The 26,690-nt window shown below is 42.5% G+C and overlaps 1 protein-coding gene across 1 annotated transcript; it reads left to right on the plus strand.

Moving 5' to 3' along the window:
• LOC121382238 lies at positions 1-25,757 on the plus strand. The gene is made up of 3 exons (XM_041511763.1): positions 1-124; positions 16,034-16,174; positions 24,555-25,757. Exons 1-3 carry the CDS (start codon positions 79-81, stop codon positions 24,773-24,775), a joined length of 408 nt encoding a protein of 135 aa, XP_041367697.1. The 5' UTR covers positions 1-78; the 3' UTR covers positions 24,776-25,757.
• The last annotated feature ends 933 nt before the right edge of the window (positions 25,758-26,690 follow it).

A 26,690-nucleotide genomic window follows, 5' to 3' on the forward strand; every position in this document is an offset into this window, starting at 1 on the left:
TTTGGTCCCGCGATGGCGCGCTGTCGTCTCGTCCCGACCTAAGCACGGCCAGCCCGGGGGTGTGATGAACCTACTGACATGATCCTGGCCAGAGGATTCGTCTACCTGTACGTCCTGCCTGCAGGTAAGTCAGTTAGTTAGTCAGTCAGTCAGTTAGTTAGTTAGTTAGTTAGGTAGGTAGTTAGTTAGTTAGTCAGTCAGTCAGTCAGTCAGTCAGTCAGTCAGTCAATCACACCAACTAGTCTAGTCATTAAACTCTCGTAACTTTACCATCTCGCAGTGCAATGCAGTGCCTGAACCAGGGAACATTCTGTTTTCAAAATCTTGATTAGCGATATTTTTAGTCAATTAAAAATCGATTAGCAACTACTGTTTAATGTTTTAAAATTGTGTAGCGATCTCTGAAACTTGCGTAGCGAATGGCGACGCGATACTTCAGACAGAATCTTCCCTGCATTTAGAAGTATATTGGCACGTTGATAGAGATCAGACCCAGTGCGATGCGAAAAGACTTGAAGGGACGCTGCGATATTGCTCTATAAAGCTTTGTGAATCAGACCCCAGGGGCCAATTTCACAAAACATCAAAAGCCTGCTTCTGAACGTGAACGTAAACATAAACGTAAATAAACGACTGAACCAGTTTTTATCATTATTAACTGTACAACTAGTATAGGTTTTAGTACAGATATTTCAGTTTCTTTTGTCCATAATGATGTAACTTGTGTTTGTGAACACATGAGTTTGCTGTCATCAGAGACATTTCTCAACTACACATTTACTGTTACGGATAGTCATAGGTCACCACTTCCAGTGCAGTTGGTGATATCATGGCAATTTGATTCCTGCTCTTTGAGACTAAATGGCTTGCTACATGTAATAAATTTCGTGACTATTATATAAATTAAAAACATAAAATAATAATTTAAGAATGCCGCCATCTTTAAGTCATTAACCATGCCGATCTACGAAACTAAATAAACGAATAGTGTTGTTACCGAATCATATTGGCCGAATTTAGGAGGCCTGTTTTTCTTAAACACACTGTGACAGATATTAAAACATTGTAACATGTATGTAGGCCTAGTTACACCCGTGTAGGCCATAACGGTCCTGGTATTGTGATTCTCCGTAAACAGAAATGGACTGGTCGCAAAACCTTTCTACACGTTTACGATATACGGATTATTTTTTTATTACAAACATAATTAAACTTAAAGATATTTTCTTGTTTAGAATAGGGCCTATCAGTGTCTATGTCTTTTGTAGCAGTCCAATCCGGATTTTACCTTCCAATAATTTCGTTCGTACAAAAAAAAAAAAGAAAGTCAAATGAAACGTGGCTGGTATTCCGTACAAGAAAATGTATATGTGTGTGTGTAAATATAATCCTTAAAAAGACTCTGTTAGTTAGGATAAACTCAGGATAGTCTCTTTAATAACAACAGTTTATATCAATCTATCGTTACATAAAATCTGACATTTTGTGTACCTCCTCCCCCATGTAGCCTAACGCTCTCTAAACTTACACTACTGTTGAAAGACCCCAAATTGTACTTATAATTTATAAAGGCACAAGAGAATTGCTAAGTGTAAATTGTATTAAGTTAAATTGAGCCGATCATCATCAACACGTTATGTACACTGGTGGAAAGATGTAAGGGACTCATACATTGTACCAGCAAATATTGACCGCAGCCAAAACGATCACCCGCAGTACTAGCTAATGCACGTAAGGTGGATTTAGGGCTATGATCGCTTTGTGGAACGGGACCACACTCTAACCGTATCACTGTGTTAATGTACTGATATTCAGTTCCACGTAACGTTACATCCACTGGCGGATCCAGAAAATCCATTTAGTGGGGCCCCAATGACATGAGGCGGAATGCCAAGGGAACCCTAGGGGAGGTTTGGAGGGGGATCATAAAACATTGAAAATTAATATAATAAAATCATAAATGTCGCAAAATTTAGGGGGGCCCGAGCCCCTCTCTCCCCTTGGATCCGCCTATGACATCGCTGGGGGTTTCTTTATACAGAAACTAGAGCAAAGCAAGGAAAGGTTTGATGCGGTATGGAGAGATCCACTGGGCTTTTCCTCCAACATATAATCTCCGTGTGGATAACCAGCCCTCTTTAGCTTAGACAAAATACATGACTGCCGTGTATATAGCTACTTCTGTGTGAAAAAACACCCCCAACCCCCCAAAAAACCAAAAAAAAACAAAAAAAAACAAAACAACAACAACAAAAAACTAAAACCCCAACCCCCCCAAAAAAACCCAACAACAACAAACAAACCCAACAACAACCACCCAACAAATATGGCGACCTCCATTGCGGTTGTATTTATGGAATTCATCTGTGTACGTAATATTCAGCACGATATGTGTACGGTAGACGACTGGACATAAGCGTAAAAAGACCCGTACAGAATGCGGCATCAGGTAAGTACAAAGAAGATGTTAGGCAGTACAAATCAAAAGAGGAGAACTGGTCAGAACGGTGGGAAACTGTTAAAACGGCGATGCGTAATATATTATAGACTTGTGTATTATATTACAGATAACTACGTGCTCTTGCAGTGAATTAAAACGGCGATGCGTAATATATTATAGACTTGTGTATTATATTACATATAACTACGTGCTCTGGCAGTGAATTAAATTGGCGATGCGTAATATATTATAGACTTGTGTATTATATTACAGATAACTACGTGATCTGGTAGTGAATTAAAACAGCGATGCGTAATATATATGACTTGTGTATTATATTACAGATACCTACGTGCTCTGGCAGTGAATTAAAACGGCGATGCGTAATATATTATAGACTAGTGTATTATATTACAGATAACTACGCGCTCTTGCAGTGAATTAAAACGGCGATGCGTAATATATTATAGACTTGTGTATTATATCACAAATAACTACGTGCGCTAGCAGTAAATTAAAACGGCGATGCGTAATATATTATAGACTTGTGTATTATATTACAGATAACTACGCGCTCTTGCAGTGAATTAAAACGGTTAATGCGTAATATATTATAGACTTGTGTATTATATTACAGATAACTACGTGCGCTAGCAGTGAATTAAAACGGCGATGCGTAATATATTATAGACTAGTGTATTATATTACAGATAACTACGTGCGCTAGCAGTGAATTAAATTGGCGATGCGTAATATATTATAGACTAGTGTATTATATTGGAGATAACTACGTGCTCTGGCAGTGAATTAAAATTGGTATCGAAAACCAGTATATTATCAAAGGGAACACAAACAACAATGAACACTGGTCCGACTGGTGTACAGGCGTTTGTTTCTCGTACAAGCGTGCGTCATTTCTTTCCAAACAGTTTCTTTCTAAAGATAGTACATGTTTCTCATCCAGTGTTCTCAAAGTTTAATGAGAGTAAAGTGGCACACGGTCGTCAAGCTCCACACATCCAGAAATCGTCCGATGTTATCAGCGGCCTAATTTACGAAACCGCCGTAGAGATTCGCCGTGCAACGCAAACTACTTGCAAATTAAGGACGATGCGATATTTAACGAGATTAAGAGAGCTCTGCGAATTAGGCCCCATGGGATTAATAAGTGTTTTATGTTCAAGATTAGTTGAAGTGTTCTCACCGAATGCGACGTGCGGCTGTGGCAAACATCATGCAGCGTTTTGCAGTGCTCACAGCACGACGCAATTCGGATTCATGTGAATGTCTTAACTGAATATCATTCTACGAATTAAAAAAACAACAACAACACCCCCCCACCCCCCCACCCCCCACCCCCACCCAAAATAAATAAATAAATAATAAACTCCCAAACAAACACCACCACGACAACAAAACAAACCCAAACAACAATACTCCCCCCAAAAAAACCCCAAGCCAACAACCCCCCCAACAAAACAAGGAAATATAAAGCCAAACAACCCCCTCCCCCACCTCCACCAACAAAAACAACAACAACGCACATCGTACACCGCATGCCCGATGCCGTTTACCTGTGAAAGCGGCTACCTTTCTAAATTCCTCGATTATCAAAGTCTATCTGAACTGCCGACTCTTAACCCGTTCAACTCTGCGGATCACTTTGGAACTGAATGTCAGAAAAGTTAGTAATACACTAGAAAAACCTAGTTGTGAAAGGGACTGTGATACTTTAGTTACGCACTGACTATGATACTCTTGAGCTACGCACTTCTGTGATGCAGAGGTATTACGCAATGAGTGTGATGTACAGGTACGACGCACTGACTGTGATACACATGTATTGCGCTCTGACTGTGATGCACAGATATTACGCACGGAGTGTGATACACATACATTACGCACCGAGTGTGATGCACATGTATTACGCACTGACTGTGATGCACATGTATTACGCACTGAGTGTGATAACCAGTATTACGCAATGAGTGTGATACACCAGTATTACGGATTGTGATGCACAGGTATTACGCACTGAGTGTGGTACACATGTATTACGAACTGACTGTGATGCACAGGTAGTACGCACTGACTGTGATGCACATGTATTAAGAACTGACTGTGATGCACAGGTATTACGCACTGATTGTGATGCGCAGGTATTACGCACTGACTGTGATACACAGGTATTACGGACTGACTGTGATGCACAAATATTACGCACTGAGTGTGATACACATGTATTACGCATCGAGTGTGATGTACAGGTATTACGCACTGACTGTGATGTACAGGTAGTACGCATTGACTGTGATGTACAGGTATTACGCACTGACTGTGATGTACAGGTATTACGCACTGACTGTGAGGTACAGGTATTACGTACTGAGTGTGATGCACAGATATTACGCACCGAGTGTGATGCACATGTATTAAGCACTGACTGTGATACACGGGTATTACTCACTGACTGTGATACGCAGGTATTACGCACTGACTGTGATGCACATGTATTACGCACTGACTGTGATGTACAGGTATTACGCACTGACTGTGAGGTACAGGTATTACGTACTGACTGTGATGCACAGGCATTACGCACTGACTGTGATGTACAGATATTACGCACTGACTGTGATGTACAGGTATTACGCACTGACTGTGAGGTACAGGTATTACGGACTGAGTGTGATGCACAGGTATTACGCACCGAATCCGATGCACATGTATTACTCACTGAGTATGATACACCGGTATTACGCACTGAGTGTGATACACAGGTATTACGCACTGAGTGTGATACACCAGTATTTATTACGGATTGAGTGTGATACACTGATATCACTTTTATCTATCTATGTGTTTATGCTAGACAGACATTCCTTCTTGAAATATGTACTACTTGTTGTTTTTTGTTTCCACAGATCACAGAGAAACTATCAAAGTGGCTCCCCGTCACTCCCTTAACACTAGTTAGCTCCTCTTACTTAGCATGGGGGGGGGGGGGGGGGGGGGGGGGGGATAGCCCAGTGGTCAAGCGTTTGAAACCCGTTGTCGCCACTTCATGGGCTACTCTTTTTGATTAGCAGCAAGCGATCTTTTCTATGCACCTTCCCACAGACAGGGTGGCACACACCACGGCATTTTATATACCAGTCTTGGTGCACTGGCTGGAACGAGAAATAGCCCAATGGGCTCACCGACGGGGGATCGATCCCACACCGACCGCGCATCGAGCGAACGCTGTACCACTGGGCTACGTCTCGCCCCAAAAGTTAAGGCAGCAATTAATCACATATTTATTTCTTTATTTCACGGCGAGGTCTGGAGCTGGCACTGCTTGGCACTGAGATTTGCACAATTAAATTCACTCGGCCACTTTATTAAACTGTCTGCACGCTAGGTGTCTGCACATCCAGACATTTACAAGTCAATATGTTCACCTAACCTTTTCTGATGCAGATTGGTACCAGTCAACCCTTTAATCACTTATATAAATGACCTATGTAGCACACATGTAGTACACTGTGGAAATTGATTAGAAATCGTTACATCCAAGTGTCAGGAAACACGATTTAAAGAACTTTTGTGAAGTCAGTATCTGGTATTGCACTTTACGGAACTGCAGTCAATAGAGTACGAAGTCGGTTAAAAGTGAGACGTAGATTTGACAGACGGTTAAAGGTGAGACGTAGATTTGACAGACGGAACTGCAGTCAATAGAGTACGAAGTCGGTTAAAAGTGAGACGTAGATTTGACAGACGGTGCAGTCAAAGGTACGAGACGTTAAAAGATTTTGACAGACGGAACTGCAGTCAATAGAGTACGAAGTCGGTTAAAAGTGAGACGTAGATTTGACAGACGGAACTGCAGTCAATAGAGTACGAAGTCGGTTAAAAGTGAGACATAGATTTGACAGACGGAACTGCAGTCAATAGAGTACGAAGTCGGTTAAAAGTGAGACGTAGATTTGACAGACGGTTAAAGGTGAGACGTAGATTTGACAGACGGAACTGCAGTCAATAGAGTACGAAGTCGGTTAAAAGTGAGACGTATAGATTTGACAGACGGAACTGCAGTCAATAGAGTACGAAGTCGGTTAAAAGTGAGACGTAGATTTGACAGACGGATAAAGGAGAGACGTAGATTTGACAGACGGAACTGCAGTCAATAGAGTACGAAGTCGGTTAAAAGTGAGACGTAGATTTGACAGACGGTTAAAGGTGAGACGTAGATTTGACAGACGGAACTGCAGTCAATAGAGTACGAAGTCGGTTAAAAGTGAGACGTAGATTTGACAGACGGAACTGCAGTCAATAGAGTACGAAGTCGGTTAAAAGTGAGACATAGATTTGACAGACGGAACTGCAGTCAATAGAGTACGAAGTCGGTTAAAAGTGAGACATAGATTTGACAGACGGTTAAAGGTGAGACGTAGATTTGACAGACGGAACTGCAGTCAATAGAGTACGAAGTCGGTTAAAAGTGAGACGTAGATTTGACAGACGGTTAAAGGTGAGACGTAGATTTGACAGACGGAACTGCAGTCAATAGAGTACGAAGTCGGTTAAAAGTGAGACGTAGATTTGACAGACGGTTAAAGGTGAGACGTAGATTTGACAGACGGAACTGCAGTCAATAGAGTACGAAGTCGTTAAAAGTGAGACATAGATTTGACAGACGGAACTTAATAGCAGACGTAGATTTGACAGACGGAACTGCAGTCAATAGAGTACGAAGTCGGTTAAAAGTGAGACGTAGATTTGACAGACGGTTAAAGGTGAGACGTAGATTTGACAGACGGAACTGCAGTCAATAGAGTACGAAGTCGGTTAAAAGTGAGACGTAGATTTGACAGACGGTTAAAGGTGAGACGTAGATTTGACAGACGGAACTGCAGTCAATAGAGTATGAAGTCGGTTAAAAGTGAGACGTAGATTTGACAGACGGTTAAAGGTGAGACGTAGATTTGACAGACGGAACTGCAGTCAATAGAGTATGAAGTCGGTTAAAAGTGAGACGTAGATTTGACAGACGGAACTGCAGTCAATAGAGTACGAAGTCGGTTAAAAGTGAGACGTAGATTTGACAGACGGAACTGCAGTCAATAGAGTACGAAATCGGTTAAAAGTAAGACGTAGATTTGACAGACGACAGGATAACGACGCGACACAGTTAGCTCATCCAGTCGTATCCGACATTCACCGGCCACACAGGCGAGGCTCGATCAATAGAGCTCATTAATTCCACTGATTCACAACTTGTCTTCCTCTATTCACGGCTGTTAGATTATGGAATCAATATATAATAATCTAAGCTTAGCTGATCGGAACTGTTACATGAAGTAATTTGCTTATTGCTCGGGGAGTCGCTGTGCGTGTGCGTGTGCGTGTGCGTGTGATTGTGCGTGTGATTGTCATCTAAGAGTATTGATGTTCACTGATTACTTGTTTTATGGGGGTATGGGGGTGGGGTATTCCCTTGTGGTAGGAATGTTACGTATTCTATTCTACTGATTACAGAGGGGTATGGGGGTATTCCCTTGTGGTAGGAATGTTACGTATTCTATTCTACTGATTACAGAGGTGTATGGGGGGTATTCCCTTGTGGTAGGGATGTTACGTATTCTATTCTACTGATTACAGAGGTGTATGGGGGTATCCCTTGTAGTGGGGATATTACGTATTATATTCTACTTATAACTTGGGTGTAGGGTGTATTGCCTTGTGTTGGCGATTGTTACATATCATATTCTACTAATTGCCTGACAGTATGGGGGTATTCCCGTATGCTGGCGTATTACATATTCCCTTGTACTGCAGATTGTTACGTATTACATTCTACTGATTACAAGGATGTGTGGGATATGGGGGGAGGGGGGGGGGTATTCCCCTGTACTGGAGATTGTTATATATTACATTCTACTGATTACCAGGATGCGTGGGATATGGGGGGGGGGGGATATTCCCTTGTACTGCAGATTGTTACGTATTACATTCTACTGATTACCAGGATGTGTGGGATATGGGGGGGGGGGGGGTATTCCCTTGTACTGCAGATTGTTACGTATTATATTCTACTGATTACCAGGATGTGTGGGATATAGGGGGGGGAGGGGGATAGTCCCTTGTACTGAACATTGTTACGTATTATATTCTACTGATTACCAGGATGTGTGGGATATGGGGGAGGGGGGATATTCCCCTGTACTGGAGATTGTTATGTATTATATTCTACTGATTACCAGGATGTGTGGGATATGGGGGAGGGGGGATATTCCCCTGTACTGGAGATTGTTATGTATTACATTCTACTGATTACCAGGATGTGTGGGATATGGGGGGGGGGGATATTCCCTTGTACTGCAGATTGTTACGTATTACATTCTACTGATTACCAGGATGTGGGATATGAAAGGGGGGGGGGGGATATTCCCCTGTATTGGAGATTGTTATGTATTACATTCTACTGATTACCAGGATGTGTGGGATATGGAGGGGGGGGGGGGATATTCCCTTGTACTGCAGATTGTTACGTATTATATTCTACTGATTACCAGGATGTGGGATATGAAGGGGGGGGGGGATATTCCCCTGTATTGGAGATTGTTATGTATTACATTCTACTGATTACCAGGATGTGTGGGATATGGAGGGGGGGGGATATTCCCTTGTACTGCAGATTGTTACGTATTACATTCTACTGATTACCAGGATGTGTGGGATATGGGGGGGGGGGGGGGGTACTCCCTTGTACTGAAGATTGTTACGTATCACATTCTACTGATTACCAGGATGTGTGGGATATGGGGTGGGGGGAGATATTCCCTTGTACTGCAGATTGTTACGTATCACATTCTACTGATTACCAGGATGTGTGGGATATGGGGGGGGGGGAGATATTCCCTTGTACTGCAGATTGTTACGTATTACATTCTACTGATTACCAGGATGTGTGGGATATGGGGGGGGGGGGGATATTCCCTTGTACTGCAGATTGTTACGTATTACATTCTACTGATTACCAGGATGTGTGGGATATGGGGGGGGGGGGAGATATCCCCCTGTACTGGAGATTGTTACGTATTACATTCTACTGATTACCAGGATGTGTGGGATATGAGGGGGGGGGGGGATACTCCCTTGTACTGAAGATTGTTACATATCACATTCTACTGATTACCAGGATGTGTGGGATATGGGGGGGGGGGGATATTCCCCTGTACTGGAGATTATTATGTATTACATTCTACTGAATACCAGGATGTGTGGGATATGGGGGGGGGGGGGGGGTATTCCCTTGTACTGCAGATTGTTACGTATTATATTCTACTGATTATCAGGATGTGTGGGATATGGGGGGGGGGGGTATTCCCTTGTACTGCAGATTGTTACGTATTACATCCTACTGAATACTGGCTGTATGGGGTATTGGGGGGGGGGGGGGGTATTCCTTTGTGGTGGGAATGTTACGTATTATTTTCTACTGATTACTTGTGTGTATATATATATATATGTGTGTGTGCGTGTGTGTGTGTGTGCGTGTGTATGTGTGTGTGTATGTGTGTATGTGTGTGCCTGTGTCTGTGCGTGTGTGTGTCTGTGTGTGTGTCTGTCTGTGTGTATGTGTCTGTGTGTGTGTGTTGTGTGTGTATGTGTGTGTGTGTATGTTTGTGTGTGTGTCTGTGTGTGTCTGTGTGTATGTTTGTGTGTGTCTGTGTGTGTGTGTGTGTGTGTGTGTGTGTGTCTGTGTGTGTGTGTGTGTGTGTGTGTGTGTGTGTGTGTGTGTGTGTGTGTCTGTGTGTGTGTGTGTTGTGTGTGTGTGTGTGTGTGTGTGTGTGTCTGTCTGTGTGTATGTGTGTGTGTATGTGTGTGTGTGTGTGTGTGTGTGTGTGTGTGTGTGTGTGTGTGTGTGTGTCTGTGTATGTGTGTGTGTGTGTGTGTGTGTGTGTGTGTGTGTGTGTGTGTGTTTCCCTTGTACTGAGGATGATTACGTATTATATCCTACTGGTTGCTGGGGTGTATAGGGGCGGAGTATTCCCGTGTGATGGACAATATTTCGTTTTATACCCTACTCATAACTTTGGTGTATGGGGTAGGGGGGGGGGGTATTCCCGTCTGCGTGAAACTACACATCATTAAAGTGACTTGCTCGAGTGTTTGAGGTTGAGTGAGGTTGAGTGAGGTTAAGCGAGGTTGAGTGAGGGCGATCCATCGTTGTGTTAGCACTGCACATTTTCCCTGATTCCTCTAACTGAGTATCGCCGTCGCATCTCCTTGCAGTACACCTCCCCCATTATGACCTCCCTCCGTCATGAAGTCTGGCGCGTAATAATTACAACTGTCACGTCTCCCAGGACACTCCAAGCTGACTGACACACGGTCGTTACAGATCTAAATGAACAACACCAGTCCATCTTCATCCCATTTCACGCGAATCTTCCTTCACGTTTTGTTTCGAGTACAGCACGACGCGGACAACGACATAACTCAATTTGTCACTGCTAGCGAGGGACGGCACAATGATAACATGGACGTGCGAAATAGTGAATAGCACTCGAACTGATCACCAATAACATAACGGAAGATGCTAGCAGGGAGCAATTATAAATATTAGTTTGCCTTTCAATTGGGTGGGGGTGGGTGGTGGATTTTCGAAGTCTTCAGAGGAAAGGGAAACGATAATTCATCTTTTTAAATATCGATTTTGGTGGCAAACTTCGGAAGTATGCATTTTTAAATCACTAGATACCGTATACTTGTAACCATAAAAAGATAATAGTTTGGTATACAAACCTGACAAAAATACTTAATGCTAGGATCAGACTACCAACTGCCACGACACAGTTGGCCAACTTTCTGCTGTGACGACTTCTACGACTGTCCAGTTGCTAGTCTGAGCGTTCTTACAACTTGATTCTCGTCGTATAGCCCATCAGCTGTTAATCTGAGCGCACCCGTCGTAAGTCGGGAGTTGGGGATATTACAACGCAACCGTCGAGTTGACCAACTTCGTCGTGACAGTTGACAGTCTTACCCTAGCATTACAGCTCACTATCGTTTCCTCGCCTCCTAGGCATGGGTTCAGTACACGAGAGAAACGTTAATGGCATAAATAAACTTGCAAGATGACAGTGATATTTTTAAAAACGGCGCCAGTTTGCCAAACGCAACCGATTAAATGATTTTCTTTTTTAACACGGGGCGGGCCGTAGCCCAGCGGTACAGCGCTCGCTTAATGCGCGGTCGGTTTGGGATCGATCCCCTTCGGTGGGCCCTTTGGGTTATTTCTCGTTCCAGCCAGTGCACCACGACTGGTATATCAAAGGCCGTTGTATGTGCTATCCTGTCTGTGGGATGGTGCATATAAAAGATCCCTTGCTACTAATGGAAAAATGTAGCGGGTTTCCTCTCCAAGACTATTTTTCAAATTACCAAAACTTTGACATCCAATAGCCAATGATTAATATATCAACGTTCTCTAGTGGTGTCGTTAAACAAAACAAACTTTAACTTTTCTTTTTAACAATAGTTGATTTAATCAATAGGGAATGTTATTTCACGTATCTGTAATATTTATTTATTGTATGTATATAAGTATATGTATTCGCGAAAAACGGTTCTTATCAAGAAAACCCCCCAGAAGAAAAAGAAGTTTGTTTGTTTTGTTTAAGGACACCAGTAGAGCACATTGATTAATTAATCATCGGCTATTGGATGTCAAACATATGGTAATTCTGACTCGTAGTCATCAGAGAAAACCCGCTATATTTTTCCTGATACATGGAATCTTTAATGTGTGATGTGTAATGTTGTTGAGTGTTGTTTTTTTTTTGGAGGGGTTGGGTATTTTTATTACTGTAATTTATTATGTAATATATGTCTGTCAATGGTACTAATGCCAATATAAAAGTAAAGAATTAACTAAAAACACTTTCAGTGTTGGGGCACCCGCTTCCGCATATGTACAAAGTAATGATTATTATAGCATGTCTTGAAGAAGACAAAAAAACCAACAACAAAAACCCCCACACGCACGCACACAAATATGGACTGACCGATTTAGGCTTTGGCTTGACCATGTGTTATGAAGAAGATGACTCAAGTGGTATTATAACATGACTGAAATTGTCTTGTAAAGGAAACACAGATTGTATATGGCTTGACCACGGGTTATTAAACAGACGACTACTGATAAGTGGTTTTATTACGTGACTGAAACTGTTTTTAAGGGTCTTCTTTTGTTTCAATCTCGTCGACTGAGGAAATCAAAGAAACCTCGAAGGGGAGCAAAAAGTGCTACTCGTCACGTGCCGGAAAATGACGAAGAGTTCCGACGTGTTTGATGGCCGTGAACCACGTAACAGACGGACCCCCAGTCGGCCAATCAAATTGATTTCCACTGAATCGTTACTGTTCGCCGACTGTGTACATTTACTCAAGATTAAAGGAACATTTCTCGTTTTCTTCTTCAAACCCAGATGAAAGCTTGCTTACCATCTTCTTGATGCAGCCAATGAGTTGATTGAAACACCAGCCTGGAACTCGTCAGTGTATTCTGACAGACAATCACGATCTTAGCTAGTTTCTAGAAGATCACATTACGCTGACCTGTTGATAGTAATCTATATAGAAATAAAATTGCAGGCCTAGTAGTAGTAGCGACAGCAACAGCAGCAGTGTAGTAGTAGTAGTAGTAGTAGTAGTAGTAGTAGTAGTAGTAGTACTACTAGTAGTAGTAGTAGTAGCAGCAGCAGCAGTAGCAGCAGTAGTAGTAGCAGTAACAGTAGCATCAGTAGTAGTAGTAGCAGCAGTAGCAGTAGCAGTAGTAACAGTAACAGTAACAGTAAAAACAACAGTAACAGTGCGTGGGTTTAGTCTCTGCTGTATGGTACAGTTTTTGTGCATTCGTTTGTTTTCGTAGCCCAGTGGTAAAACGTTCGCTTGATGCGCGGTCGGTCTGGGATCGATCCCCGTCAGTGGGACCATTGAGCTATATCTCGCTCCAGCCAGTGCACCACGACTGGTATATCAAAGGCCGTGGTATGTGTTATCCTGTCTGTGGGATGGTGCATATAAAAGATCCCTTGCTGCTAATCGAAAAAGAGTATCCCATTAAGTGGCGACAGCGGGTTTCCTCTCTCAATATCTGTGTGGACCTTAACCGTATGTCCGACGCCATATAACCGTAAACAAAAATGTGTTGAGTGCGTCGTTAAATAAAACATTTCCTTCCTTGTCTGTTTTCTGCGTAGGTTTATAATCCATTGCGTCAAAATTGCGTCAAAATTGGCATGTCCTCTATAATGAATAATGCGATTTCAACCAATATGAGGACATATTATTAACTTTCAAGCCCAAACAAACTCCCATAATATTTTGTTTACCAACATATATTCATTATCAATAAACACATTACTATGCAATTGTAAAAAAATATATATTTTAAAATCTCATTTTTAATACAGTGGAAGACAAAATCCCGGAACAGCCAAGGTAGGCACAGTTACTAGTGATCGATAAAGCAGCATGAGCGTACGAGACGGGGAGCGTGCGAGAAGGGGGGAGGGGGGGGGGGGGGGGCAGTTGCAATTGCCTTCCTAGTAATGGAGCAAACCTCAAAGTCGGGCAAAAATGATAGAGATATTTGGGGAAAATGTGCTAATCTGAGATATTTTTACCCTCAAAATTAGTTGTAATCCATGTAAAAATGCGTAGTGATTCATTTGCAACCCTATATAGCTGTTTGGTAGTAGTGCTAATATGAAGAAATGTTATGCAGATTCGAGCATTTTCATTTAATTCAGGCAAAAATCAGCATGCCCCCCCCCCCCCCAACAATGGGAGCCCGTACTCCTATGTAAAGCAGTATATAGATACGTAAAGCGGTATATAGATACGTAAAGCAGTATATAGATACGTAAAGCAGTATATAGATACGTAAAGCACTATATAGATACGTAAAGCGGTATATAGATACGTAAAGCACTATATAGATACGTAAAGCGGTATATAGATACGTAAAGCAGTATATAGATACATAAAGCACTATATAGATACGTAAAACGGTATATAGATACGTAAAGCAGTATATAGATGTAAAGCAGTATTTAGATACATAAAGCAGTGTATATAGATACATAAAGCACTATATAGATACGTAAAGCAGTATATAGATAAGTAAAGCGGTATATAGATGCATAAAGCACTATATAGATACGTAAAGCAGTATATAGATACGTAAAGCAGTATATAGATACATAAAGCACTACATAGATACGTAAAACGGTATATAGATACGTAAAATAGTATATAGATACGTAAAGCAGTATATAGATACGTAAATCGGTATATAGATACGTAAAGCGGTATATAGATACGTAAAGCAGTATATAACTACATAAAGCACTATATAGATACGTAAATCGGTATATAGATACGTAAAGCAGTATATAGATGCATAAAGCACTATATAGATACGTAAAGCAGTATATAGATACGTAAAATAGTATATAGATACATAAAGCAGTATATAGATACGTAAAGCACTATATAGATACGTAAAATAGTATATAGATACGTAAAGCAGTATATAGATACGTAAAATAGTATATAGATACATAAAGCAGTATATAGATACGTAAAATAGTATATAGATACATAAAGCAGTATATAGATACATAAAGCAGTATATATATACATAAAGCAGTATATAGATACGTAAAGCACTATATAGATACGTAAAATAGTATATACATACATAAAGCAGTATATAGATACATAAAGCACTATATAGATACGTAAAACAGTATTTAGATACGAAAAACAGTATTTAGATACGTAAAGCAGTATATAGATACGTAAAACACTATATAGATACGTAAAGCAGTATATAGATACGTAAAGCAGTATATAGATACATAAAGCACTATATAGATACATAAAGCAGTATATAGAGTCGTAAAGCACTATATAGATACGTAAAACACTATATAGATACATAAAGCAGTATATAGATACGTAAAGCACTATATAGATAAGTAAAATAGTATATAGATACATAAAGCAGTATATAGATACGTAAAATAGTATATAGATACATAAAGCACTATATAGATACATAAAGCAGTATATAGCTACATAAAGCAGTATATAGATACATAAAGCAGTATATAGCTACTACAGGTAGAACTGCTCGCCGTGCTATACGTGGCTGTGCCATCAGTTGTCTTCGCCTCTGTATCAAGAAGAAAAAGTTAACCTATGAAATTTGATGGAAATGTTTAAACAAAGTGTAGTTTTTAAAATATTTATTTACACTGAAATGTTTCGTCAAAATATGTTATACGAGTTGGTATGGGCATAAAACTTACCAATATGCTGTTACATGCGTTTTTACTTGATCATTATGGAGTTGATTGAAAATACATGATTGAATTTGTAAATAAAAAGATTTTAAAAAATGTGTGGAGTTTTATGCCAATGTCTCGGGTCCCTTGCATGAGTTTTTACTTTATCATAATGGAGTTTTCTGCCAATGTATCGGGTCCCTTGTGACGCAAACGGCCCAAAGTCTCCGCTGTCTGCTTTCAGTCTGGAGTCTCCGGTGCTACGTGTGTGACAACTCGGCGAACGGGGCGTGTGGCGAATATTTCAAGATGTATCAGTTCAAAGCGCTCAACTGTCCCGGATCAGACTTCAAGTGTGGCAAACAGACCCAGCCTCCTCTACCAGGTGAGTCAGTACCATGTCCCTGGTCAGACGTCAAGTGTGGCAAACAGACCCAGCCCCCTCTCTCAGGTGAGTCAGTACCATGTTCCTGGTCAGACGTCAAGTGTGGCAAACAGACCCAGCCCCCTCTACCAGGTGAGTCAGTACCATGTCCCTGGTCAGACGTCAAGTGTGGCAAACAGACCCAGCCCCCTCTACCAGGTGAGTCAGTACCATGTCCCTGGTCAGACTTCAAATGTGGCAAACAGACCCAGCCTCCTCTCCCAGGTGAGTCAGTACGATGTCCCTGGTCAGACGTCAATTGTGGCACACAGACCCAGCCGCCTCTCCCAGGTGAGTCAGTACCAGGTCCCTGGTCAGACTTCAAGTGTGGCAAACAGACCCAGCCCCCTCTCTCAGGTGAGTCAGTACCATGTTCCTGGTCAGACGTCAAGTGTGGCAAACAGACCCAGCCCCCTCTACCAGGTGAGTCAGTACCATGTCCCTGGTCAGACGTCAAGTGTGGCAAACAGACCCAGCCCCCTCTACCAGGTGAGTCAGTACCATGTCCCTGGTCAGACTTCAAATGTGGCAAACAGACCCAGCCTCCTCTCCCAGGTGAGTCAGTACCATGTCCCTGGTCAGACGTCAAGTGTGGCAAACAGACCCAGCCGCCTCTCCCAGGTGAGTCAGTACCAGGTCCCTGGTCAGACTTCAAATGTGGCAAACAGACCCAGCCTCTTCTCCCAGGTGAGTCAGTACCATGTCCCTGGTCAGACTTCAAGTGTGGCAAGCAAACCCAGCCTCCTCTCCCAGGTGAGTCAGTACCATGTCCCTGGTCAGACGTCAAGTGTGGCAAGCAGACCCAACCTCCTGTCCCAGGTGAGTCAGTACCATGTCCCTGGCCAGACGTCAAGTGTGGCAAACAGACCCAGCCGACTCTCCCAGGTGAGTCAGTACCATGTCCCTGGTCAGACGTCAAGTGTGGCAAACAGACCCAGCCGCCTCTCTCAGGTGAGTCAGTACCATGTCCCTGGTCAGACGTCAAGTGTGGCAAACAGACCCAGCCCCCTCTCCCAGGTGAGTCAGTACCATGTCCCTGATCAGGCTTCAAGTGTGGTAAACAGACCCAGCCGCCTCTCCCAGGTGAGTCAGTACCATGTCCCTGGTCAGACGTCAAGTGTGGCAAACAGACCCAGCCCCCTCTCCCAGGTGAGTCAGTACCATGTCCCTGATCAGGCTTCAAGTGTGGTAAACAGACCCAGCCCCCTCTCTCAGGTGAGTCAGTACCATGTCCCTGGTCAGACTTCAAGTGTGACAAACAGACCCAGCCCCCTCTCTCAGGTGAGTCAGTACCATGTTCCTGGTCAGACGTCAAGTGTGGCAAACAGACCCAGCCCCCTCTCTCAGGTGAGTCAGTACCATGTTCCTGGTCAGACGTCAAGTGTGGCAAACAGACCCAGCCCCCTCTACCAGGTGAGTCAGTACCATGTCCCTGGTCAGACGTCAAGTGTGGCAAACAGACCCAGCCCCCTCTACCAGGTGAGTCAGTACCATGTCCCTGGTCAGACGTCAAGTGTGGCAAACAGACCCAGCCCCCTCTACCAGGTGAGTCAGTACCATGCCCCTGGTCAGACGTCAAGTGTGGCAAACAGACCCAGCCTCCTCTCCCAGGTGAGTCAGTACCATGTCCCTGGTCAGACTTCAAGTGTGGCAAACAGACCCAGCCTCCTCTCCCAGGTGAGTCAGTACCATGTCTCTGGTCAGACGTCAAGTGTGGCAAACAGACCCAGCCCCCTCTCCCAGGTGAGTCAGTACCATGTCCCTGATCTGGCTTCAAGTGTGGCAAACAGACCCAGCCGACTCTCCCAGGTGAGTCAGTACCATGTCCCTGGTCAGACTTTAAGTGTGGCAAGCAGACCCAGCCTCCTCTCCCAGGTGAGTCAGTACCATGTCCCTGGTCAGACGTCAAGTGTGGCAAGCAGACCCAGCCTCCTCTCCCAGGTGAGTCAGTACCATGTCCCTGGCCAGACTTCAAGTGTGGCAAACAGACCCAGCCTCCTCTCCCAGGTGAGTCAGTACCATGTCTCTGGTCAGACGTCAATTGTGGCAAACAGACCCAGCCCCCTCTCCCAGGTGAGTCAGTACCATGTCCCTGATCAGGCTTCAAGTGTGGTAAACAGACCCAGCCCCCTCTCTCAGGTGAGTCAGTACCATGTCCCTGGTCAGACGTCAAGTGTGGCAAACAGACCCAGCCCCCTCTCCCAGGTGAGTCAGTACCATGTCCCTGATCTGGCTTCAAGTGTGGTAAACAGACCCAGCCCCCTCTCTCAGGTGAGTCAGTACCATGTCCCTGGTCAGACTTCAAGTGTGATAAACAGACCCAACCCCCTCTACCAGGTGAATTAAATACACGGTAACCAGTATCTCAAACCTATGGTGGCATAAAACTGCCATTGACTTAACGACGTGATTTAGAAACGTCTCTACCAGATGGTATCTTTCTAGGCGTTTTGTTAGTATAACGATATACTAAGCCAACATAATGGGAGTGTATCACATGTTCAAACCTTACCCTAACCCTACCCCTACCTTTAACTCTTTAGTTATATGATAATGTCGATGGCAGTTCTATGCCAAAATACTAACCTCACTTAATACGTTATACGCAGATATAGAAGTATGATGAACTACGAAATATTTTACTATATTTGTAGGAGGCTGGGTGTAACGTTATTCTATATTTGTAGGAGGCTAAATGTGACATGTTATTCTCTATTTGCAGGAGGCTAGATGTGACATGTTATTCTATATTTGTAGGAGGCTAGATGTGACATGTTATTCTCTATTTGTAGGAGGCTAGATGTGACGTTACTATATTTGTTAGGAGTTCTCTATTTGTAGGAGGCTAGAGGTGACATGTTATTCTGTATTTGAATGAGGCTAGATGTGACATGTTATTCTATATTTGTAGGAGGCTTGATGTGACATGTTATTCTCTATTTGTAGGAGGCTAGATGTGACATGTTATTCTATATTTGTAGGAGGCTGGGTAGCAGTGATCAGACGGGACATATGTTATTCTATATTTGTAGGAGGCTAGATGTGACATGTTATTCTGTATTTGTAGGCTAGATGTGACATGTTATTCTGTATTTGTAGGTGGCTAGATGTGACATGTTATTCTATATTTGTAGGAGGCTAGATATGACGTTATTCTATATTTGTAGGAGGCTGGGTAGGAGTGATCAGATGTGACATATGTTATTCTCTATTTGTAGGAGGCTAGATGTGACATGTTATTCTGTATTTGTAGGAGGCTAGATGTGACATGTTATTCTATATTTGTAGGAGGCTAGATGTGACATGTTATTCTATATATGTAGGAGGCTAGATGTGACATATTATTCTGTATTTGTAGGAGGCTAGATGTGATATGTTATTCTATATTTGTAGGAGGTTGGGGTAGGAGTGATCAGATGTGACATGTTATTCTATATTTGTAGGAGGCTAGATGTGACATGTTATTCTATATTTGTAGGAGGCTTGATGTGACATGTTATTCTATATATGTAGGAGGCTAGATGTGACATGTTATTCTATATTTGTAGGAGGCTAGATGCGACATGTTATTCTATATTTGTAGGAGGCTGGGTAGGAGTGATCAGATCTGACATGTTATTCTATATTTGTAGGAGGCTAGATGTGACATGTTATTCTATATTTGTAGGAGGCTTGATGTGACGTTATTATATATATGTAGGAGGCTAGATGTGACATGTTATTCTATATTTGTAGGAGGCTACATGTGACATGTTATTCTATATTTGTAGGAGGCTAGATGTGACATGTTATTCTATATATGTAGGAGGCTAGATGTGACATGTTATTCTATGTTTGTAGGAGGCTAGATGTGACATGTTATTCTATATTTGTAGGAGGCTGGATGTGACATGTTATTCTATATATGTAGGACGCTAGATGTGACATATTATTCTATATTTGTAGGAGGCTAGATGTGATATGTTATTCTATATTTGTAGGAGGTTGGGTAGGAGTGATCAGATGTGACATGTTATTCTATATTTGTAGGAGGCTAGATGTGACATGTTATTCTATATTTGTAGGAGGCTTGATGTGACATGTTATTCTATATTTGTAGGAGGCTAGATGCGACATGTTATTCTATATTTGTAGGAGGCTAGATGTGACATGTTATTCTCTATTTGCAGGAGGCTAGATGTGACTTGTTATTCTATATTTGTAGGAGGCTAGATGTGACATGTTATTCTCTATTAGCAGGAGGCTAGATGTGACATGTTATTCTATATTTGTAGGAGGCTAGATGTGACATGTTATTCTCTATTTGTAGGAGGCTAGATGTGACGTTATTCTATATTTGTAGGAGGCTGGGTAGGAGTGATCAGATGTGACAAGTTATTCTATATTTGTAGGAGGCTAGATGTGACATGTTATTCTATATTTGTAGGAGGCTAGATGTGACATGTTATTCTCTATTTGTAGGAGGCTAGATGTGACATGTTATTCTATATTTGTAGGAGGCTTGATGTGACATGTTATTCTCTATTTGTAGGAGGCTAGATGTGACATGTTATTCTATATTTGTAGGAGGCTGGGTAGGAGTGATCAGACGGGACATATGTTATTCTATATTTGTAGGAGGCTAGATGTGACATGTTATTCTGTATTTGTAGGCTAGATGTGACATGTTATTCTGTATTTGTAGGTGGCTAGATGTGACATGTTATTCTATATTTGTAGGAGGCTAGATATGACGTTATTCTATATTTGTAGGAGGCTGGGTAGGAGTGATCAGATGTGACATATGTTATTCTCTATTTGTAGGAGGCTAGATGTGACATGTTATTCTATATTTGTAGGAGGCTAGATGTGACATGTTATTCTATATTTGTAGGAGGCTAGATGTGACATGTTATTCTATATATGTAGGAGGCTAGATGTGACATATTATTCTATATTTGTAGGAGGCTAGATGTGATATGTTATTCTATATTTGTAGGAGGTTGGGGTAGGAGTGATCAGATGTGACATGTTATTCTATATTTGTAGGAGGCTAGATGTGACATGTTATTCTATATTTGTAGGAGGCTTGATGTGACATGTTATTCTATATATGTAGGAGGCTAGATGTGACATGGTATTCTATATTTGTAGGAGGCTAGATGCGACATGTTATTCTATATTTGTAGGAGGCTGGGTAGGAGTGATCAGATGTGACATGTTATTCTATATTTGTAGGAGGCTACATGTGACATGTTATTCTATATTTGTAGGAGGCTTGATGTGACATGTTATTCTATATATGTAGGAGGCTTGATGTGACATGTTATTCTATATATGTAGGAGGCTAGATGTGACATGTTATTCTATATTTGTAGGAGGCTAGATGCGACATGTTATTCTATATTTGTAGGAGGCTAGATGTGACATGTTATTCTCTATTTGCAGGAGGCTAGATGTGACTTGTTATTCTATATTTGTAGGAGGCTAGATGTGACATGTTATTCTCTATTTGCAGGAGGCTAGATGTGACATGTTATTCTATATTTGTAGGAGGCTAGATGTGACATGTTATTCTCTATTTGTAGGAGACTAGATGTGACGTTATTCTATATTTGTAGGAGGCTGGGTAGGAGTGATCAGATGTGACAAGTTATTCTATATTTGTAGGAGGCTTGATGTGACATGTTATTCTCTATTTGTAGGAGGCTAGATGTGACATGTTATTCTATATTTGTAGGAGGCTGGGTAGGAGTGATCAGACGGGACATATGCTATTCTATATTTATAGGAGGCTAGATGTGACATGTTGTTCTGTATTTGTACGCTGGATGTGACATGTTATTCTGTATTTGTAGGTGGCTAGATGTGACATGTTATTCTATATTTGTAGGAGGCTAGATATGACGTTATTCTATATTTGTAGGAGGCTGGGTAGGAGTGATCAGATGTGACATATGTTATTCTTTGTTTGTAGGAGGCTAGATGTGACATGTTATTCTGTATTTGTAGGAGGCTAGATGTGACGTTATTCTATATTTGTAGGAGGCTAGATGTGACATGTTATTCTATATTTGTAGGAGGCTTGATGTGACATGTTATTCTATATATGTAGGAGGCTAGATGTGACATGTTATTCTATATTTGTAGGAGGCTAGATGCGACATGTTATTCTATATTTGTAGGAGGCTGGGTAGGAGTGATCAGATGTGATATGTTATTCTATATTTGTAGGAGGCTAGATGTGACGTTATTCTATATTTGTAGGAGGCTTGATGTGACGTTATTATATATATGTAGGAGGCTAGATGTGACATGTTATTCTATATTTGTAGGAGGCTACATGTGACATGTTATTCTATATTTGTAGGAGGCTAGATGTGACATGTTATTCTATATATGTAGGCTAGATGTGACATATTATTCTATATTTGTAGGAGGCTGGATGTGATATGTTATTCTATATTTGTAGGAGGTTGGGTAGGAGTGATCAGATGTGACATGTTATTCTATATTTGTAGGAGGCTAGATGTGACATGTTATTCTATATTTGTAGGAGGCTTGATGTGACATGTTATTCTATATATGTAGGAGGCTAGATGTGACATGTTATTCTATATTTGTAGGAGGCTAGATGCGACATGTTATTCTATATTTGTAGGAGGCTAGATGTGACATGTTATTCTGTATTTGTAGGAGGCTAGATGTGACATGTTATTCTATATTTGTAGGAGGCTAGATGTGACATGTTATTCTCTATTTGTAGGAGGCTGGGTGTGACGTTATTCTCTATTTGTAGGAGGCTGGGTAGGAGTGATCAGGACCTGTCACGTGTTATTCTCTATTTGTAGGAGGCTGGGTAGGAGTGATCAAGAGCTGGTATATATGCTCTTCAAAAAAAGAAACGCAAAAGGGTACAAATGGGTTATAACTCCGATTTTATGTTTCCTACCGGTTCATGCTTTGTGAATATAAGGTCATTGCATGCCCCAAACACATTCCCACGGTTACATTCGATAAAACGCAGCTACTGTACAATAAAGTTCCAAAATGTGAATATTCGCAAAAACGCAGCCACGTGCAAACCATGTCACCACTGCACGTGCGTTGTCTGCACGTGCAACATGAACACCGACAGTATAAAAGTGCAGGGTGTTCGCTTGCCTGGCCTCTGTGTCTGGCCGACAGTTGACAATCCAGGACATGCCACGTCTCAGTGAACCGCAGAGAAACAATGCCATCGGCCGACTAGACGCAGGCGAATCCAGACTGTGGGACCGTTACCAGCAACATGGATCAACACGTGACCTCCCTAGATCCGGTCGACCACGGGTCACTACCCCCGGGCAGGACCGCTACATCCGGGTACGCCACCTTCGGGAACGATTGACTACTGCCACCTCCACAGCCGCAGCAATACCAGGTTTGCGCAGGATATCCGACCAGACGTACGGAACCGCCTACGTGAGGTAGGAATTCGTGCCAGACGTCCAGTTCTCGGTGTCATCTTAACACCACAACACCGTCGACTCCGACTGCAGTGGTGCCAGATTCATCGACAATGGCCTCAACTGCGATGGAGACAGGTGTGGTTCAGTGACGAGTCCCGATTTCTGCTCCGACGTCATGATGGAAGATGTCGCGTGTATAGGCGTCGTGGTGAACGTTATGCGGCAAACTGCGTGCAGGAAGTGGACAGATTCGGCGGGGGTAGTGTCATGGTGTGGGCAGCCATCTCACACACTGGCAGAACTGACCTGGTCCACGTGCAGGGCAACCTGAATGCACAGGGCTACATTGACCAGATCCTCCGGCCACACATCGTTCCAGTTATGGCCAACGCCAACGCAGTGTTCCAACATGACAACGCCAGGCCTCACACAGCATGTCTCACAACGGCTTTCCTACAGAACAACAACATTAATGTCCTTCTTTGGCCATCGATATCACCGGATTTGAACCCAATTGAGCATCTATGGGACGAGTTGGACCGACGCCTCCGACAGCGACAACCACAGCCCCAGACCCTGCCCGAGCTGGCAGCAGCCTTGCAGGCCGAGTGGGCCACCATCCCCCGGGACGTCATCCGTACTCTGGTTGCTTCAATGGGCAGGCGGTGCCAGGCAGTTGTCAACACACGCGGAGGCCACACCCGGTATTGACTCCAGATGACCTTGACCTTTGTGGTGTGTCCTATCACTTACTCACAATGGACTAGAGTGAATTGTGAACAATCCTGCAACATTTGGTAATTATCGGACTCACCATTCAGTAATTAAATCAATTCTCCAAATGTTACGACAATGTGGTTTTGCGTTTCTTCTTTTGAAGAGTATATTATTATATTATTATCTATTTGTAGGAGGCTGGGTAGGAGTGATCAGGAGCTGCTATCAAATGAACTCTCTCCCTGGCATCAACGAATCGGACGGCTGTCACCACTGGACACTTCCGGCCGACCCAGACAACTTCACCGCGACTCTGTGTTTCTGCAGTGAGGACATGTGTAACAGGGCAGGCGTACTTAAACCCACCTTCCACGTGGCCCTGGTCCTCGCGATCAGTGTACTCATGTGTAGATGACGGGGACTCATTGACTAATAGTATAAACAATTGCGCACGTTATAAGTGGGCCTAATTCGCTAAATCTGAATGTCAAAACCGTATTCGTGATCAAATTCGTATCGCTGCACAAGGGAGAGTCGGTTTGAGATTTCAGACAAAGTAATTGCTACCAGGTTCTCGTCGTTAGCAGGACTGCCACGCCATAGGAGATTCTCGCAACTCTGCGATATAGCCGTGCAGGGCCACCAATTCAGGGACCGCTGGCAACTTTGCGATATCGCACTACAATACAAATAGACTTGCGAACTCGCACTTCAATACAAATAGACTTGCGATCTCGCAGGACAATACAGACAGACCTGCGATCTCGCACTTCAATAAAAATAGATTTGCGATCTCGCACTTCAATACAAATCGACTTGCGATCTCACTTCAATACAAATCGACTTACGATCTCGCACTTCAATACCAACAGACTTGCGATCTCGCACGTCAATACAAATATACTTGCAAGAACGATGTTTAAGATAGCTTTGTGAATTAGTTCCCGGATGATAGATCGTGTTAATGTCATTACTATGTAATACATCAACTTATTGTCGTTATATAAAGAATACATGTAATACATCAACTTATTGCCGTTATATAAACAATACATGTAATAAATCAGCTTATTGCCGTTATATAAATAATACTTGTCATACTTGTATTGAGTTTGTTCTTGACATTCAGTTCTCTGTGGAAAGGTCACAAAGTCGTCTTTCACAGTTCTGTAAACGGATGACATCCTGCGAGTGCCTACAGTGATTTAGCATAAGACCATTGAACGTGGAGATTATTTCCACCAGAATTAATCTGCTATAGTGCCGTGCAGCGACCACACCTGAGTGACAGGTCACGCGAACTCCGTGACACGAGCTGCACGGTCGGCACTTGCCATTTCTCACCACGAGTAGCAGAAATAGGTCCGCGTTATGAGATCTGATTTGTCGCGTGAATCCCGCGAAACGCGGTAAATTGGAAAAGTGAAGGATCTCTTCAGACGGCAAGTTTTCTTCTCGCGCACTCATTTGTAAAGTAGTCCACTCGAGTTGTTCATTTGTACGAGTCCCCGCAGAGGATTAATAACTCGTCATTAGGCGCGAAGTGATTTCTTTTCGCAAGCCAGTAGGTTCTCGCTCAGTCGAAAAATGCTTTCAAAATAGTATAATACCGCAAATAATGTTATAACACGTGACATTAGGTCTACTACCTGTACAACTCCACAATAACAAAAACGACAACTAAAACAACAACAAAACAAATATGCACACTCCAATCCAAATCCCCAAAGGCAGTAACAAACCAACTATCACATTCGCGGATCCATGATTTGTGCAGGGAGTGTGTGTGTGTGTGTGTGTGTGTGTGTGGGGGGGGGGGGGGTCTACATGTTAGTGGAGAAAGAAAGAAATGTTTTATTTAACGACGCACTCAACACATTTTATTTACGGTTATATGGCGTCAGACATATGGTTAAGGACCACACAGATTTTGAGAGGAAACCCGCTGTCGCCACTACATGGGCTACTCTTCCGATTAGCAGCAAGGGATCTTTTATTTGCGCTTCCCACAGGCAGGATAGCACAAACCATGGCCTTTGTTGAACCAGTTATGGATCACTGGTCGGTGCAAGTGGTTTACACCTACCCATTGACAAATCAGATCTCATAACGTGGTTACTCAGGGTTTGGAGTCGGTATCTGGATTAAAAATCTCATGCATCGACTGGGATCCGAACCCAGTACCTACCAGCATGTAGACCGATGGCCTGCCACGACGCCACCGCGGCCGGTGTGTTAGTGGAGAATGCACTTTAAAATAATTGGAAAAGGACATTTTCACGGGAAAGCTTGCTAAAAAAAAGTCTCACCAGGGAAAAATGTCTGAATTT

The sequence above is a fragment of the Gigantopelta aegis genome, chromosome 9, assembly GCF_016097555.1.
Source record: "Gigantopelta aegis isolate Gae_Host chromosome 9, Gae_host_genome, whole genome shotgun sequence".
NCBI lineage: Eukaryota > Metazoa > Mollusca > Gastropoda > Neomphalida > Peltospiridae > Gigantopelta > Gigantopelta aegis.

Bases quoted from the DNA above. Each gene is read 5' to 3' on its own strand.
- LOC121382238 (XM_041511763.1), top strand. From the start codon at position 79: ATGATCCTGGCCAGAGGATTCGTCTACCTGTACGTCCTGCCTGCAG. The intron at 125-16,033 runs GTAAGTCAGTTA...GTCTGCTTTCAG, and splicing joins CCTGTACGTCCTGCCTGCAG to TCTGGAGTCTCCGGTGCTAC. The intron at 16,175-24,554 runs GTGAGTCAGTAC...ATCTATTTGTAG, and splicing joins GACCCAGCCTCCTCTACCAG to GAGGCTGGGTAGGAGTGATC.